We start from the raw sequence: 19,711 nt of genomic DNA on the forward strand, positions 1-19,711 counted from the left end.
CAGCCTCGGAGCTCGGTCCCAGAGCCGCGCCGCCGGGCCCCTTACAGAGCCAGAAGCAAGAAGAGGTCCGGAAAAATCGGCGGCAGAAGACATCCTGTCTTCACCAAGGTAGCGCACAGCACTGCAGCTGTGCGCCATTGCTCCTCAGCACACTTCACACTTCGGTCACTGAGGGTGCAGGGCGCTAGGGGGGGGCGCCCTGAGCAGCAATAAAAACACCTTGGCTGGCGAAAATACATCACATATAGCCCCCAGGGCTATATGGATGAATTTTAACCCCTGCCAGATTCCACAGAAAAACGGGAGAAAAGGCCGCCGAGAAGGGGGCGGAGCCTATCTCCTCAGCACACTGGCGCCATTTTCTCTCACAGCTCCGTTGGAGGGAAGCTCCCTGGCTCTCCCCTGCAGTTACTACACTACAGAAAGGGGTTAAAAAAGAGAGGGGGGCACTAATTAGGCGCAGTATAACAATACAGCAGCTATAAGGGGAAAAACACTTATATAAGGTTATCCCTATATATATATATATATATATATATATATATATATATATATAGCGCTCTGGTGTGTGCTGGCATACTCTCCCTCTGTCTCCCCAAAGGGCTAGTTGGGGTCCTGTCCTCTATCAGAGCATTCCCTGTGTGTGTGCTGTGTGTCGGTACGTTGTGTCGACATGTATGAGGAGGAAAATGAGGTGGAGGCGGAGCAATTGCCTGTAACAGAGATGTCACCCCCTAGGGAGTCGACACCTGAGTGGATGAGCTTATGGAAGGAATTATGTGACAGTGTCAGCTCTTTACAAAAGATTGATGACATGAGACAGCCGGCGACTCAGCTTGTGCCTGTCCAGGTGTCTCAAAAGCCATCTGGGGCTCTAAAACGCCCGTTACCGCAGATGGCAGATACAGACGCCGACACGGATACTGACTCCAGTGTCGACGATTAAGAGATGAATGTGACTTCCAGTAGGGCCACACGTTGCATGATTGAGGCTATGGAAAATGTTTTTACACATTTCTGATAATACCAGTACCACTAAAAAGGGTATTATGTTGGGTGAGAAAAAACTGCCTGTAGTTTTTCCTGCATCTAAGGAATTAAATGAAGTGTGTGATGATGCGTGGGTTTCCCCCGATAAAAACTGTTAATTCCTAAAAAGTTATTAGCATCATACCCCTTCCCGCCAGAGGATAGGGCACGTTGGGAAACACCCCTTAGGGTGAATAAAGCGCTCACACGCTTGTCTAAACAGGTGGCACTACCGTCCCCGGATACGGCAGCCCTTAAAGAACCTGCTGACAGAAAGCAGTAAAATATCCTAAAATGTATATACACTCACACGGGTGTGATACTGCGACCAGCAATCGCCTCAGCCTGGATGTGCAGTGCTGGGGTGGCTTGGTCGGATTCCCTGACTGACAATATTGATACCCTAGATAGGGACAGTATATTACTAACTATAGAGCATTTAAAAGATGCATTTCTATATATGCGTGATGCACAGAGGGATATTTGCCGACTGGCATCAAGAGTAAGTGCGCTGTCCATTTCTGCCAGAAGGGGGTTATGGACAAGACAGTGGTCAGGTGATGCTGATTCCAAAAGGCATATGGAAGTATCGCCTTATAAAAGGGAGGTGTTATTTGGGGTAGGTCTAACAGACCTGGTGGCCACGGCAACGGCTGGAAAATCCATATTTTTACCCCAGGTAGCTTCTCAACCTAAGAAGACGCCGTATTATCAGGCGCAGTCCTTTCGGCCCCATAAGGGCAAGCGGGCAAAAGGCGCCTCATTTCTGCCCCGTGGCAGAGGGAGAGGAAAAAGGCTGCAGCAGACGCTGGGGCTTTACAAACGGTCTCAGGCACGGTGGGGGCCCGTCTCAAGAAATTCGAGACGTCTCCCCCTCGCCGTTTCATAAAGTCTGCTTTACCGACGTCTCCCTCAGACAGGGAGACAGTATTGCAAGCCATTCACAGGCTGTATTCCCAGCAGGTGATCAAGGTACCCCTCCTGCAACAGGGAAAGGGGTACTATTCCACACTATTTGTGGTACCGAAGCCGGACGGCTCGGTGAGACCAATTTTAAATCTAAAATCCTTGAACACTTATATACAAAGGTTCAAATTCAAGATGGAGTCACTCAGAGCAGTGATTGCAAACCTGGAAGAAGGGGACTATATGGTCTCTCTGGACATCAAAGATGCTTACCTACATGTCCCAATTTACCGTTCTCCAAGGGTACCTCAGGTTTGTGGTACAGAACTGTCACTATCAGTTTCAGACGCTGCCGTTTGGATCGTCCACGGCACCCCGGGTCTTTACCAAGGTAATGGCCGAAATGATGATACTCCTTCGAAAGAAGGGAGTTTTAGTTATCCCTTACTTGGACGATCTCCTGATAAGGGCAAGATCCAGGGAACAGTTGGAAGTCGGGGTAGCACTATCTCAGATAGTGCTGCGGCAGCACGGTTGGATTCTCAATATTCCAAAATCCCAGCTGATCCCGACGACACGCCTTCTATTCCTAGGGATGATCCTGGACACAGTCCAGAAAAAGGTGTTTTCTCCCGGAGGAGAAAGCCAGGGAGTTATCCGAACTAGTCAGAAACCTCCTAAAACCAGGCCAAGTGTCAGTGCATCAGTGTACAAGGGTCCTGGGGAAAATGGTGGCTTCCTACGAAGCAATTCCATTCGGCAGATTCCACGCAAGAACTTTCCAGTGGGACCTGCTGGACAAATGGTCCGGATCGCATCTTCAGATGCATCAGCGGATAACCCTGTCACCAAAGACAAGGATGTCTCTCCTGTGGTGGTTGCAGAGTGCTCATCTTCTAGAGGGCCGCAGATTCGGCATTCAGGACTGGGTCCTGGTGACCACGGATGCCAGCCTGCGAGGCTGGGGAGCAGTCACACAGGGAAGAAATTTCCAGGGCTTGTGGTCAAGCCTGGAGACATCACTTCACATAAATATTTTGGAGCTAAGGGCCATTTACAATGCCCTAAGCCAAACAAGACCTCTGCTTCAAGGTCAGCCGGTGCTGATCCAGTCGGACAACATCACGGCAGTCGCCCACGTAAACAGACAGGGCGGCACAAGAAGCAGGAGGGCAATGGCAGAAGCTGCAAGGATTTTTCGCTAGGCGGAAAATCATGTGATAGCACTGTCAGCAGTGTTCATTCCGGGAGTGGACAACTGGGAAGCAGACTTCCTCAGCAGGCACGACCTCCACCCGGGAGAGTGGGGACTTCACCCAGAAGTCTTCCACATGATTGTAAACCATTGGGAAAAACCAAAGGTGGACATGATGGCGTCCCGCCTAAACAAAAAATTGGACAGGTATTGCGCCAGGTCAAGGGACCCTCAGGCAATAGCTGTGGACGCTCTGGTAACACCGTGGGTGTACCAGTCAGTGTATGTGTTCCCTCCTCTTCCTCTCATACCAAAAGTACTGAGAATTATAAGACGGAGGGGAGTAAGAACTATACTCGTGGCTCCGGATTGGCCAAGAAGGACTTGGTACCCGGAACTTCAAGAGATGCTCACGGAGGACCCGTGGCCTCTACCTCTAAGAAGGGACCTGCTCCAGCAAGGACCCTGTCTATTCCAAGACTTACCGCGGCTGCGTTTGACGGCAGGGCGGTTGAACGCCGGATCCTGAAGGAAAAAGGCATTCCGGATGAAGTCATCCCTACCCTGGTCAAGCCAGGAAGGATGTAACCGCAAAACATTATCACCGCATTTGGCGAAAATATGTTGCATGGTGCGAGGCCAGTAAGGCCCCGATGGAGGAATTTCAACTAGGTCGATTCCTGCATTTCCTGTAAACAGGAGTGTCTATGGGCCTAAAATTGGGGTCCATTAAGGTTCAAATTTCGGCCCTGTCAATTTTCTTCCAGAAAGAACTAGCTTCACTACCTGAAGTTCAGACGTCTGTAAAAAGGGTTAAATGGAAAAGAGGTCGCGCTATAGAACCAATTTAATTGTTCCACACCGTTCTTAATTGTAAATATTTATTAAAACATATAACCATGTAAAAACATCGATGTATAATTTGTTTCTAAAATATTAAGATCTGGTGTGGTCACAACACCCTCAACTGCATACCAATAATCATTTAATAATTCTCATTCGTAAAATTAAGTGTGCTGATTAGAATAATGTCCAGACCGGCAATATATTATGCCACAGATTCAGTCCGTAATAGGATCCTTTATATTAATTTACACCCAATAATAGAAGGACACCGGTGTTTTCATCCAGAAACTGTGCACCACAAATAAATACAGTCACAGGTACCTTTGCTCACTCTGTCCCTTGTGCTTGTGATACGGGACCTGTTTGCAAGTTTGAGGAGCTTTAAGTGTGACCCGAGCGTCCCCGGGATTACACAGTGTAATGGACAACTGTTACCTGTGCGTTGTAGCGGTGTGGTGATATATGAGACAGCTTCTGTGTCCGTGCTGCAGGGTGAAATAAGGTTTCCGTACGGGCAACCCGACTGTTCTCACGAGGGGGCTAATATTGTTGCTCAACCCACTTCAGCAATCAGCCGCCTCGCTACTCCGGCTTCAAAAGATCACTGTTCTCTCCGACACTGTGTGGATATAATTTCCACGGTTTGCTCGTAGCAGGTGCCAAGTGCTCTGGAGATGCCGGGAGACGGTCTGGACAATTCAGCAGTCAGCAGTCACTTAAACGAGGAGTCCTAGACGCGTTTCGTAACATCCAGTTACTTCTTCCATAGGCGGTACTCCAAACGTTCACAGAGGGTCCTTTTATATGCTGATTTTCTTCTTGTGAAGATAGCACACCTGTTTCAGTTCAGGGAGGGTTTTCCTGATTATCTGTCAGCCTCTGCAATTAATTTACGAACAGGCTCTTTCTATCTATCACATTGCACAGTAAATAATACCTAATCACAAGAGTGGCATTTAACAGAATCAATATTCTATTCATATACCTATAATTTTTAAGAAATACATCTACATTAAAATAACACGTGAACTCAGCTTTTTCCAAGGTTAATATTTTAATGTAGATGTATTTCTTAAAAATTATAGGTATATGAATAGAATATTGATTCTGTTAAATGCCACTCTTGTGATTAGGTATTATTTACTGTGCAATGTGATAGATAGAAAGAGCCTGTTCGTAAATTAATTGCAGAGGCTGACAGATAATCAGGAAAACCCTCCCTGAACTGAAACAGGTGTGCTATCTTCACAAGAAGAAAATCAGCATATAAAAGGACCCTCTGTGAACGTTTGGAGTACCGCCTATGGAAGAAGTAACTGGATGTTACGAAACGCGTCTAGGACTCCTCGTTTAAGTGACTGCTGACTGCTGAATTGTCCAGACCGTCTCCCGGCATCTCCAGAGCACTTGGCACCTGCTACGAGCAAACCGTGGAAATTATATCCACACAGTGTCGGAGAGAACAGTGATCTTTTGAAGCCGGAGTAGCGAGGCGGCTGATTGCTGAAGTGGGTTGAGCAACAATATTAGCCCCCTCGTGAGAACAGTCGGGTTGCCCGTACGGAAACCTTATTTCACCCTGCAGCACGGACACAGAAGCTGTCTCATATATCACCACACCGCTACAACGCACAGGTAACAGTTGTCCATTACACTGTGTAATCCCGGGGACGCTCGGGTCACACTTAAAGCTCCTCAAACTTGCAAACAGGTCCCGTATCACAAGCACAAGGGACAGAGTGAGCAAAGGTACCTGTGACTGTATTTATTTGTGGTGCACAGTTTCTGGATGAAAACACCGGTGTCCTTCTATTATTGGGTGTAAATTAATATAAAGGATCCTATTACGGACTGAATCTGTGGCATAATATATTGCCGGTCTGGACATTATTCTAATCAGCACACTTAATTTTACGAATGAGAATTATTAAATGATTATTGGTATGCAGTTGAGGGTGTTGTGACCACACCAGATCTTAATATTTTAGAAACAAATTATACATCGATGTTTTTACATGGTTATATGTTTTAATAAATATTTACAATTAAGAACGGTGTGGAACAATTAAATTGGTTCTATAGCGCGACCTCTTTTCCATTTAACTATAATTGCTTTATTGAAGCCATTAGAGACAGGCTTCTGGGGTCTGACGAAATAGAACCTTTTTTCTTATGATCACAAGGTGGCAGAATTTTATACAACAATAATTATTTTATATCGCTTGCGCCATCAGGTATAATCTTTTCAGTCTGTAAAAAGGGGTACTGCATATACAGCCTCCTTTTGTGCCTCCAGTGGCACCTTGGGATCTCAATGTAGTTTTGGGTTCCTAAAGTCACATTGGTTTGAACCACTTGAATCTGTGGAGTTAAAATATCTCACATGGAAAGTGGTCATGTTGTTGGCCCTGGCCTCGGCCAGGCACGTGTCAGAATTGGCGGGCTTTATCCTGTAAAAGCCCTTATCTGATCTTCCATTCAGACAGGGCGGAATTGAGGACTCGTCCTCATTTTCTCCCTAAGGTGGTTTCAGTGTTTCATCTGAACCAACCTATTGTGGTACCTGCGGCTACTAGTGACTTGGAGGACTCCCAAGTTGTTGGACGTAGTCAGGGCCTTGAAAATATATGTTTCCAGGACGGCTGGAGTCAGGAAATCTGACTCGCTGTTTATCCTGTATGCACCCAACAAGCTGGGTGCTCCTGCTTCTAAGCAGACTATTGCTCGTTGGATTTGTAGTACAATTCAGCTTGCACATTCTGTGGCAGGCCTGCCACAGCCAAAATCTGTAAAAGCCCATTCCACAAGGAAGGTGGGCTCATCTTGGGCGGCTGCCCGAGGGGTCTCGGCGTTACAACTTTGCCGAGCAGCTACTTGGTCAGGGGCAAACACGTTTGCTAAATTCTACAAATTTGATACCCTGGCTGAGGAGGACCTGGAGTTCTCTAATTAGGTGCTCTAGAGTCATCCGCACTCTCCCGCCCGTTTGGGAGCTTTGGTATAATCCCCATGGTCCTTACGGAGTTCCCAGCATCCACTAGGACGTCAGAGAAAATAAGAATTTACTTACCGATAATTCTATTTCTCGTAGTCCGTAGTGGATGCTGGGCGCCCATCCCAAGTGCGGATTGTCTGCAATACTTGTACATAGTTATTGTTACAAAAATCGGGTTATTATTGTTGTGAGCCATCTTTTCAGAGGCTCCTCTGTTATCATGCTGTTAACTGGGTTCAGATCACAGGTTGTACGGTGTGATTGGTGTGGCTGGTATGAGTCTTGCCCGGGATTCAAAATCCTTCCTTATTGTGTACGCTCGTCCGGGCACAGTATCCTAACTGAGGCTTGGAGGAGGGTCATAGGGGGAGGAGCCAGTGCACACCAGGTAGTCCTAAAGCTTTACTTTTGTGCCCAGTCTCCTGCGGAGCCGCTAATCCCCATGGTCCTTACGGAGTTCCCAGCATCCACTACGGACTACGAGAAATAGAATTATCGGTAAGTAAATTCTTATTTTTTTGGGGGGGAGGGAAAAAATGTCTCGTTTTCATGTATTATCGGGGTTCTGAGGGGTGCTGATTGGGGACACCTAAAGCATAACCCCCAATAAGTGCTTGGTAACAGGGCTAATTTAATAGCCTGAGGTGAATCAATTAGCTGGGGTAAATTACCACAACTAATTGAATACCGTTCCAAGAGGTATATTCAATTAGGGTTGAAAGCTGCCGTCTGTCGAAAAGACAGCGGTTTTCGATTTTTTTTAAGCTCGAATCCTGATTCGACCTATTCAATCCCAGCTGTTGTTATTCGACAAGTCGGGGGAATTCGACAATTCGAATTTTGCCCCGTTTCACTCAAAAGTACGTGAATGGGCAGCTAATTTGGCCCCATTTCCGACCATCTCAGTCCGAGATAAAAAAATGTCGGACTGAGATGTGGGACCCGAGAGGAGGAGAGGGGGGAGAGCCGCGGGCAGACAGGGGAAAGCAGCGCTACAGCACATCGCTGCAGGAGGATGTGTCACAGCCGGCTGGAGCCGGGTGGACACTGGCGTGAGGTCTGGCGGCTGTGAGACATCCTTCGGCAGCACTGCTGTAGTGCTGCTCTCCTCCGTCTGCCTGCAACTGTCCCCGCTGGTCTTCCCCCTCTCCTCTGCTCACAGGTCTCATGTCAATTCAACTTCTTTTAAAGTCGAATTGAGATGGGATTGAATAGGGGTTCTCGGATCCATTTCGACAAATGCATGCCGGAATGGATCCGACCCTAATTGAATATACCCCCAAGTATTCTAATTTAATTCTGCTCCCTCTCATTTCCCAATTTTTAGGCATTGACCTTAACAGCATGTGTTAGAATATCTTGAATTCTCCACAAACTGGGAGACAGTGGTACATGTTTCTTGTTGGCTTAGCCACATAGTAGCCATTTATGGATCAGGTTATCTAAGCCTGCTTTACTGTGCACAGGGGTCATTTCCGGCAGAGTGTTCTTGGGGAACCCTGCCTGAACTGCATCCCACAATGTGTAGTCCATAGGCTACAACAATGGGCTATTGCAATCAGGAGATTCCAGTAGCTGCAGCTGTCAGTATTGATACATGGGGCAGCATCGCATCCCCCCCATAGAAACCTATGGGTGATGCAGATGCGGGAGGCAATGGAGGGATTAAAGCAGGCATGTCCAAACTGCGGCCCTCCAGTTGTTGAGAAACCACATCCCAGCATGCCCTGACACAGCTTTAGCATTCACTGACAGCAAAACGGTTTCAGGGCATGCTGGGATATGTAGTTTCACAACAGCTGGAGGGCCGCAGTTTGGACATGCCTGAATTAAAACATTCAGGAGATACCTAATATTTGCGGTTAACCCCCAAAAACGTGTTTTCGGGGATATAGCCACAAATACTGTTTGTTAAATGGCCCAGTTACTGATTGTCACTCTCCAAAAGGTTCCTACATCTATTGTCTTGGTATTTGCAACGCTGTCTTACTGGAGATATCCATTGTAATGATTGTTGTGGTGCTACTTGCCTGACTGTGAACAATAATCTTTCTTCAGTATACTGCACTGGTGACTTTACCGGTTACCCACACACAGCAGAAGCTGCCATTTTGCAGGATGTCCCAATATTCATCAACTTGCAGCCTATCCATTCTCTGGAAGGCAGTGCGAATATATGGCCATAAAAGCACTTTGGTTATTTCACAGGTTTTTATAATTTGAATGATTTAGCTCTTAAAATAATGAACTCTATGTAGATGACATATACACTTTAAGCCTAAAATTCTGATATCACTCAAATCATGGAATCAAAACTAGGATTTAACTCATTACTGTCCACTGTTAGGCATTCAAGCTTCAAAAGTGTTTGGTCACTTTTGCCTAGCCCATGTAGTTCCATCATTTAGTCACAGGTTTATTGTGTTGGACTCTTACATCACTTTCGGTCTCTTCATGCTATCAGTGACATCTGATCCCAACCAGATAACAATGCTACGTTACCCCCAAAGCAATTTGTTGTGGTTTATTAAAAATAACATGGATAGGAGAGTTATGAGATGACCTTATGGGACAGATATACAAAAATGGCAGCTTAGAGAGGGTAACCTGAAGCTTTCTGCAGTATGGTGACCTAATATATTGGGAGTATGGGGCCTGACTATGTTTTTTTTTTTTATACCTGATTTAAGGATCCTGATCTGGAGGCAAAAAGAAAGGCGGAGCTTGAGAAAATAAAAAAACAGAAAAAGAAATTCAAGGAACACATCCAGGAAACTATGCAGAAAAAATTAGATCTCCAATTGCGCAGGAAACAAAAGAAGAAACACTTGAAACAAGAGAAGAGGGCAGCTAAAGCTCAGCAGTGACATTGTTTGTAGTGAGGAAATCAGAAGATGGTCCTACTGTTTACTTGCGGATGACCCCTAAATGGAAGTCTGAAATTGGAGCAGCAGGCAACTGGCCTCAAGTGTCTATTTAACAAAATCTGGACTCCGTTAACTCAGTGGAAACAATTTGTTTTTGGACTGAAACCTTGTTTTTCTACCAAATTCATCCAGTTTTTATAAACCTCTACTGAATTCATCATGTGCTTTATTATGTAAGAGACTGTTTCTCTGCTGTACAAGTTCTTCTATTTCATTGTAATCTACTTGTTCTCACCACTCACTGCTGAACCAGTGAGGAGAGGAGTTTTCTATATCCATGTATCAGTTGAATTGTTCGGGGGGCACACAGACACCACGGAAATAAAGTACCATAATATATTTATTTAATATATTTTTTAAAGCCATTTTCTGACATTTCTGCTCAACACATACAGTTTATAGAATTTGTAACATACTGGTCATATGGACAGTTATTTTTTTTTTTTTTTGCTGGAAATATTTTGTTTACAATGAACAGCTGGTATGAAAAGCAGAGCAGCATGAACACAATCCTTACAGTTTGGTATAGAGCAGAGGTTCTCAAACTTTTTTGTATCATGGGGCCCTAGAGTATCAGATTTTTTTTCACGGCACTCCGAGGACAAAATATCTTACTGAGAAATTTTGAGAAATATCAAATTTAAGTAAATTGTATTTATGTTATCCTTAGGCTCAGTTCTGTGGTGGGGGCAAGATTTGCTTCTGTTTGTCCGTACATTTATTATCAGTTATTTTATATAGCGCACACATATTCCGCAGTGCTGTACAGAGAGAATATTTGCCCATTCACATCAGTTCCTGCCGCAGTGGAGCTTACAATCTATATTCCCTATCACATGTACACACAGACACATTCACGCTAGGGTTAATTTTTGTTGGGAGCCAATTAACCTACCAGTATATTTTTGGATTGTGGGATGAAACAAGAGTACCCGGAGGAAACCCACGCAAGTATGGGGAGAATATACAAACTCCACACAGTTAGGGCCATGGTGGGAATCGAACCCATGACCTCCGTGCTATGAGGCAGTAATGCTAACCATTACACCATCCGTACTGCCCCTAAGCAAGTGGTGGGCAGGGGGTTTCCTGAATCTCCCTCTGGTGGTCCTGAAATTGAACACTCCCCAGAAGAGCATGTCATGTCAAGGCACTAATACCAAGAGGAGTACAAGGTGAGAAGCATTGCAAAGCGGGAAGAGTTTAAATACACACCATTACCCAGAAAACACAGGTAAAGGGGTCTTACAGTGCATTTTATGATTGATTGATTGATTGATTAGCAGCCACCAGCACTGGTTTTACCTTTTATATTGACATTAAATAATTTGAATTGGTATTGGACAAACAATCCAAGGCACCCCAGAAAGTGTCCTGAGGCACCCTAGGGTGCCACGGCACACAGTTTGAGAACCACTAGTATAGTGGACAACTCAGATTTCAAATTGTGGATACATGCCAAATCCATAAATTCCGTGTCTGGTACAAAGTACCCTGAACCTCTCAGTAGGCCCAAAATACAAACCCTGCAGTCCTGAATCATTAGCACTACCTTGCTGTCATTTAAAAATATAATGGTCTACTTCCAGTAACCCTGGAAACAACTTGCATATGTTTTTTTTTTTATGTCAAATTCCAATACAGGCTCTATGGGAATGCAGGCCCAATGTGTAAAAATGTAAATTAAACAGCATGAGAAGGTAGACATGCCATACAATTCGGAGCTGGTGACCTGACAGTGGGGGTTGGCAGAGAACATTTAAGAAGTTAAATTATTAATTTTAGGAGGCAATCTACTGATGTAATACACAATCCTGTATAGCTGGTTTAGTTTGTTGGATATGCCATATCATTTGCATCTAAATTAACTAAACATTTCGCTATGTGTTTTCAAACTCTTCATAACAACTGCTGCTGTATCATTTCTATAGGTCAGGGGTTCTCAAACTCTCTCCTCAGTACTCCAAACAAGACTTTTTCTAGATCACCTAACAGGGGCACAGATGATGTCATTACTCACTGACACATTTTCAAATCAAATTATTTCACTTGTGATTCTGTGAGACCTCTAAAACATAAACTACACATGTGTCCTGCCTCATTCTTGCTGCAGTCAAGTTAAACAATCCCTCTAGATGCACCTAGTGGTGATTGTCTTTCCTAACGGCTAGCGTCTTTATGCATTTATTTTCCTTGTCAGTGTGTCTTATTTGCATCGCTGTGTGTAATATGCTATGCGAAAATACTAACTTTACGGTTCCTATGCACCTACAGTCGCAAACAGAATATATAATTTTAATCATCATAGTCTGCCCGTGTGGTTTATTCACATAGCAATGCTGGACAAGTTGCATGGGAGCTAGTGGCTCTCATGCACACTGTGTGCTGGGACTCGTTACGCACGGAGGCTAGATGAGGAAGAACGCATATGTATTTAGGTCCTGAGGACCAAGTTTGAGGACCTGTGCTATAGGTAGTGGATATCGAACAACTGAGAAACACCATATGTTCTTTAACCTATATCTGTGTGCCAGTTTTATGGGTGTCCTAAAACTGAAGAAGAAAAAAAGGTAATGTGTGTAAATGTTTCTGCTGCGGGGTACACTGGGCTCCACAAGGATTAACATTGGGGTGTAGAGTAGGATCTTGATCCGAGGCACCAACAGGCTCAAAGCTTTGACCTTCTTCCCAAGATGCATAGCGCTGCCTCCTATATCACCCCGCCTCCGTGCACAGGAGCTCAGTTTGTAAGTTGGTTCCTTGCAGTATGCAGGCACTTTACAGGTGGCTGCCTTAAGAAGTCTTTTCAGAGTTTATTTTTCTAAGACTGAACAGAGGAATCTGTTTGAAGACTTCAAGCGCTGCTGCTGGCAAAGTTTCAGAGACTTTCCAGCGTGCAGCTCCATCACCCCCAGCGGCGCTGTATACTCCCGCGCCGGGGTTGCCGGGTCATGGCAGCGGAGACGCAGGCTTCTTCCTAAATGTGAGTCACACACACGCCACCGGATTGCGGGGCCGCAGACAAGGGGGAGGTAAGGGGCTCCTGTGCTGCACTTTATCGCGATCCAGCGCTGCCGTAGGAGGCGGGCCGTGTGGGCACTGATTACTGGGCAGCTTTCTCCACTAGCCACCAGGGTATTAATTTGGGCACAGGTCAGGGTTTTTTTTTAGTACAATTCCCCCATTTTGTATTCTGCCCGCACACCCGGTGGGGATGCCAGCAGGGGGAGCAGACCAGACCTGAGGCCCTCCCCCCAGCCCCAGGGCGCCATTTCTACAATGTTCCCGCCCTGGAGCTGCTTCCTTCTCCTTCACTCCTGGTCAGCGGCCATTACAGATTGAGCCTTGCTGTTCCTGGGATTGCTGGGGCAAATCATCCTCTGTGGAACCGCCTGACTGCCAGTGCTGTGCTTCCTACAGGACACTTGAGTATTCTACCTGTCACTGGGACTGTGTTAGTTAAGAAAGAGTGCATACATATTCAGGGTTGTGTGGTACAAACACCCTATGATACACATCCAGTGCTTTCTGTGTTTGTTATATCTTTCTCCTTCATCCACTAGGGGCCACTGGAGCGTAGTTACAATGGGGAAATAGTAGGCAGTAATTGGGAGCTGGCACTTTAAAATTCTTCACTCTGTGGCTGGCTCCTCCCCTACTATCTCCCCTCCAAGCCAGTCTTAGTTTAGTGCCCGAGGTAGCTGGTTCACTTGGGTTTAGCTGAAGAATTTTTCTTTTTTCTTTATTATTTTATTTTTTCTTACTTACACTCACAGACTGGCAGCTCTGTCACTGCCAGTCTGCACCGCGGGAGCTGCCGGCGGGGTCCCATCGCAGCTGCGTGCGGCTCGGGATGGGCCCCGGCTGAGGGAGACACTGAGCTCTCCTGAGTTGGCGGACACCGCTGCGTGCGGCGCGTGTCGGGACCACTCCAGCAGAAGATTCCGGCAGCATGGCAGCGGTAACAGTGGTCGGACACCGCTGCGTGCGGCGCGTGTTGGGACCACTCCGTCACAGAGGCCGGACACCGCTGCGTGCGGCGCGTGTTGAGGCCACTCCGTCAACAGAGACCGGACACCGCTGCGTGCGGCGCGTGTCGGGGCCATTCCATCATCTGCAAGCAGTGGTGAGTAAACACCCCCCCTTCACATTGAGGTATAATTTATCTATTACATTACACATTTACTGGTGCAATGTGCTCTAAGTAATATGTTTATTCCTTCAGTGTGCCACTGTATGATCTCATGTCTGGAGTCAGATTATAATCAGAGGCGCCTTTTCTGGTTCAAATTTGGCGCCTTTAAGGGGTGGGCGGAGCTTCAGTGCGCTATGCACAGCGCCCGCTCTGTACTGCGGCTCAGCGCTCCCTGCTCCCCGCCCGCGACACACATTGCCGGCGGGGGATGCAGGGCACTCACCGACGGGTTCGTTTAAAATTTGCGCCAGAGCGGGGGGCGGAGCTAACTCCTGCTCGGTACAGGCTTCCGCGCTGTACAGCGGGCTCAGCGCCCCGCTCCCCAGCCACTGTATTTCCCGCTCTGTACAGCGGGCTCCCGGCTCACGCTTTGCCGGCAGGGGATACACGCTCACCGCTCCGGGTAAGCTACAGGCTCCCGCGCTGCACAGCGGGCTCAGCGCCCCGCTCCCCAGCCACTGCATTTCCCGCTAGGTCGCTCACCGCTTCGTGGAACTGAAGCGGGTTAGTTAAATTTTGAGGGCCGGCCTAATTCTGCTCTGCACAGCGGGCTCCCTGCTTCATTTCACACATTGCTGGAGGGAGAGTCAGGGAGCTTACTGCTTCATTTAATGTTTGTACTGGGATAATCCCGCTTTGCTCAGCGGGCTCCCCACTCCCCAGCACACACACACATGGATTAGAGCCTGCTCTATATCAGGGGCTCATGAATGCATTGGTGGCCATAATAGTGGAGCAGATTATGCATAGGAACCCAGGTTCACATATCACCCTCTACCCAATTGGCTTAATTATGTATATATATGTAAATATGTGGATATATATATATATATATATATATATGTATGGGGTTATGTATGGGTGTGTGTGTGTATATATATATATATATATATATATATATGTATATATATGTGTATACTGTTACACTACCATATACCATATATAGTGGCAATGTTTTTATTATAAGACAGACCTGGTTTCACATTAGCTCCGCCTTGCCACATAACTTTTCCCCCCGGCTTTTCTCGCAGACTGCACGCCATTTTGGGAAACCAGCGGAGCCTCCGAGAAACATGTATTGCGTCTTCCTAATTTAGCAGTACTCTACATACAGGGCGGGTGTTACCTTCCCTTTATTATTCCTTTGTTTCACTTAATAATAATAATACTGGTAGTAATTTGGGGAATGTGTGTGGCATCAGACAGTCGCTGTAGCGGGTATCTGAAGGGACCAGGGTTTGAATCCCCAAAAAAATAAAAAATAAAATAAAATAAATAAAATAAAAAATAAATAAATAATACCTTAAGGGAGCTCCTATAGTCTAGTGGCTAAGACTCCTGTCCCACAGCGCAGACCTACTGGTTTAGGTCTCCGCTGCTCCAGAAAGTTTATTTGCATCGTGTCGGTCACTACACATTATAGTGCAGACCTTACATAGGGCTGTGTTTATTTAACCCACCTTTTCTCCTTTCGTTTGTCTCACCTGGGATAGTCAAGGAATTCCCTCTTAGGTGTGAAGTATGCGGTGGAGCCATCTGCTTAGCCCTCCACGCACCTGCAGGACACTCCTGTTTGACAAGCTCAGATTATGCAGGTAATGTCGCTGTTAACCAGAGACCTTGTACGTCATTTCACCTCTCCAGGTTTCTAAAAGAGCCTTGATAACCTTCCATGTTACACAACTCAGCAGTGGAAAGGCCTCTCCGGGAGGTGGAGAAAGATGTCCAGGATACTGATGAGGTCCGTTTTCTGTGGAGTCTGAACCAGTGTCTCAGAATATCCAGGTGCATTATACAGCAGTTCGTCTGATACTGCAGGTAAAGCCATCAGGGTTCGACGCCGATGATGAAATGACAGCGACTGGTCCAGTTTCGGATGAGCTGGGTAGGCTCCGGTGGGCGGCCGGCAGACACCCGAATACACAATTTCAGGTATCAAACAATGTTTGTTTTCCTATCCTTTCCCCGCAGACGGCAGGAAATGGTATCAGGACCTCTCCAGGGTATACCCCTCGATGCATAGCCGGTCCAACAAGCTGCCTTTTTCCTGAGGCAACCTTGCTCAGGGATCCATCGAAGACGCATATGTGGCAGCTGGGTTCTACCTTGTCCGGAGCAGGTAGGTTGTGGAACAATTGTCCTCTAGGTTACAGGATGTTTCGCATCAGGATCATTTGATACTTTGGTATAGGTCAGAATCACGATTCTGCTTTATGTTCTTTGGAGGTCTCCACATCTGCAGACTCGGAACCTGCATTTTCGTTTGGGCTGTCTTAACCCGACGACCTCTGGGGCTGCGACAGTGACAGGTGAACATGAAATCCTACAGGGCAGATGGTTCAGAGGAAGGAACTTTCTGCAGGATTTCTTGAGCCATTGGAGGTAAGTCCACTGCTTTATCCTACTACTGCCCCAGCTCCAAGATAGACCTTTACCGGTCTTTCCTTTAGATTTTTCCGTGCCCTTTCAAGCTTTCGACTCCACACGGGCGATATCTCCGTCGCCAGGGGATCTCAGGGTAAAAGGCTGAAGCAGAGGTTCAACAGCCTCGGTCCAGTCTGATTTTAGGTCATCCTATACACCCACTACAGGTCAGACCTTCCTACCACCTGGAGGGTCCCAGGATAGGCGCATGTCAGTGGGAGAAGGCTTGGGCGGTTAAAGTCTAGATTTTGGAGTACAACCGTCTCAGGAGTCCCTCGGCATGGGTCGGACGATTTACGATGACAAGAGTCATACTGCAGGCGGCGCGTCATATGCTCCTAACCGCAAAGGGTGTTGATTCCTGTTTTTCACATATCATTTGAATCGGGACAGTTCTCAGGTCTTTGTTTTCTTTTCACGTTCCGAAGCCAGTGGGCTTGGCCAGGCATATTCTGGCCTTAGAATCCTTTCAGTCTGTGATTGCTAGTTTGAATAAGAAAGGGAGTTTTACGTGTCCCTTGTCTTCAGAGATGCCTGTTTACTGATTTCGGTTGGGTTTCCTCATCGGGCTTTTCTCAGATTCGCATTACAGGATTCTCATTTTCACTGTCAGTCCTTTCCTTTCGGTCTCTTCCGATCCCACAGGGTTCTGGAAGTTCGCAGAATAACTTTTTCAAAGGCAGGAGGTGACGTTGGTTCCCTAATGGGACAATCTACTGCTACTATCCCACTCTGTACATTAGGTGGCTTCTGAATATCCGGAGGATCCAGGAGCTTCTGGTTCGACACAGATCCAAGTTATGCTCCTCGTAGACGTTTTTTCAACACGGTCCGTCGAAGGATTTTTCCTTCCTCGGCACCAGGTACTCTATTTCTTCAGTCAAGTTGTGACGCAATGAGTGGTCGCCTACATTCCCCTCTGAGCGGGGGACAACAATCTTCTTTCCAGGTCAGGCCACCAGGTCAGACTCCAGGGTGAGGGAACATTCCCCGGAGTTTTGTCAGCTGGTCTGCTGTGGGCGGAGATTCCGAATCGACCTCAGGGCGTTCTGACTGACTCTTTAACCCTTTACTACTCAGGGACGTGAGCTCTGCTGGCAGTAGCCGAGGATGCCCTCAGGGCTCCTGGGAGTTTTCTGGTTATTCTATCTTGCCTCCTTTTCTATTTTTACCTCACTTTCGGTAACACAGGAGGAGAATATGCGTGCTAGTCCTCTCGGTGGCTCTGGTTGGGCCACCCATGACTTGAAGATCCAGCCTGCACCTGTTGTCAGTAGAGGACCCTTGGCTCCTACCTAGACTGGACAACAGGGTCCTTTTCCTTGTTCAATCTTACACTGGTTTCATTTAACCGTGTGACTGTTCACGAGACCTCAGAAGGGAGGAGTTCCCTAGTTCGGTTAGGCCTACTGGGCCCCGATTTCAGAAGTCTGTTACCTTTCCTCGCTTTTGCCACTTTTGGAAAACTGTATGGGACATAATAAGGATAAAAGGGGGTTTTCCCCTTCTTTCGGTTACCATTCAGCCGTCATCTTTGGTTTCTCTGGGAGGTTTTGCTCCGCTGCGCTTAAAACCACATTGACCTGAATTTTAGGTCTCTGCCTTTTTTTTCGGTTTTCTTCCAAAAGAGATTAGCCTGGCGGCCGTAAGTTTGGGCTCTCTTTCAGGGAGTACTCTATTGGCAACTCCCCCGGCTGAGCTTCGGCCTCAAGAGGTCGTTTCTTCCAAAGGGGATGTCCGTTTTTCATATAAATCTGACACTAGTGTTTTTCAGTTACTAGTTGACTGTTGTCAAGGCTCGCCAACTCTCTCTACAGAGGTCTTAGGCTATTCGACAAAGGGTTTTTCTTCTTTGTTCTGTACGATGCTCCCGTACTAAATAGCCGGGGTACCAGCATATGCTGGGCTGTTGGATACATCTGACCATCAGACAGGCTTCTTGGCGGTGGCTCGGGAGCCTCCGTTTTTCCATTTCAGCGCACTTTACGCGCGTTATGGGACCTTAGTGGGCAGCTGCCAGTGGGGTCTCCATGAATACTTTATGTCGGGCGGCTACTAGAGATGAGCGGGTTCGGTTTCTCTGAATCCGAACCCGCACGAACTTCATGTTTTTTTCACGGGTCCGAGCAGACTCGGATCCTCCCGCCTTGCTCGGTTAACCCGAGCGCGCCCGAACGTCATCATGACGCTGTCGGATTCTCGCGAGACTCGGATTCTATATAAGGAGCCGCGCGTCGCCGCCATTTTCACACGTGCATTGAGATTGATAGGGAGAGGACGTGGCTGGCGTCCTCTCCATTTAGATTAGGGTTGAGAGAGAGAGATTGACCTGAGGCTGTGATACTGTAGAAGAGAGTGCAGAGTTTAGTGACTGACGACCACAGTGACCACCAGACAGTGCAGTTGTTTGTTTTATTTAATATATCCGTTCTCTGCCTGAAAAAAACGATACACACAGTGACTCAGTCACATACCATATCTGTGTGCACTGCTCAGCCCAGTGTGCTGCATCAATGTATATATATATCTGACTGTGCTCAGCTCACACAGCTTATAATTGTGGGGGAGACTGGGGAGCACTGCAGTGCCAGTTATAGGTTATAGCAGGAGCCAGGAGTACATAATATTATATTAAAATTAAACAGTGCACACTTTTGCTGCAGGAGTGCCACTGCCAGTGTGACTAGTGACCAGTGACCTGACCACCAGTATATATAATATTAGTAGTATACTATCTCTTTATCAACCAGTCTATATTAGCAGCAGACACAGTACAGTGCGGTAGTTCACGGCTACCTCTGTGTCGGCACTCGGCAGCCCGTCCATAATTGTATATACCACCTAACCGTGGTTTTTTTTTCTTTCTTTATACATACATACTAGTTACGAGTATACTATCTCTTTATCAACCAGTCTATATATTAGCAGCAGACACAGTACAGTGCGGTAGTTCACGGCTGTGGCTACCTCTGTGTCGGCACTCGGCAGCCCGTCCATAATTGTATATACCACCTAACCGTGGTTTTTTTTTCTTTCTTTATACATACATACTAGTTACGAGTATACTATCTCTTTATCAACCAGTCTATATATTAGCAGCAGACACAGTACAGTGCGGTAGTTCACGGCTGTGGCTACCTCTGTGTCGGCACTCGGCAGCCCGTCCATAATTGTATATACCACCTAACCGTGGT

The 19,711-nt window shown here is 46.7% G+C and overlaps 1 protein-coding gene across 2 annotated transcripts in view; it reads left to right on the forward strand.

Annotated features, from left to right (window-relative positions):
* Positions 1 to 10,246, forward strand: part of DDX49 (DEAD-box helicase 49) — an 86,475-nt gene extending 76,229 nt beyond the window's left edge. For both annotated transcript variants that reach the window (XM_063914536.1, XM_063914535.1), the window contains exon 13: positions 9,662 to 10,246. In XM_063914536.1, the coding sequence (XP_063770606.1) occupies positions 9,662 to 9,838 (177 nt within the window). In that variant the 3' untranslated portion in view covers positions 9,839 to 10,246. The remainder of the gene's footprint in view (positions 1 to 9,661) is intronic.
* Positions 10,247 to 19,711: the final 9,465 nt, after the last annotated feature.

The sequence above is a fragment of the Pseudophryne corroboree genome, chromosome 1 (assembly GCF_028390025.1).
Source record: "Pseudophryne corroboree isolate aPseCor3 chromosome 1, aPseCor3.hap2, whole genome shotgun sequence".
Classification (NCBI taxonomy): domain Eukaryota; kingdom Metazoa; phylum Chordata; class Amphibia; order Anura; family Myobatrachidae; genus Pseudophryne; species Pseudophryne corroboree.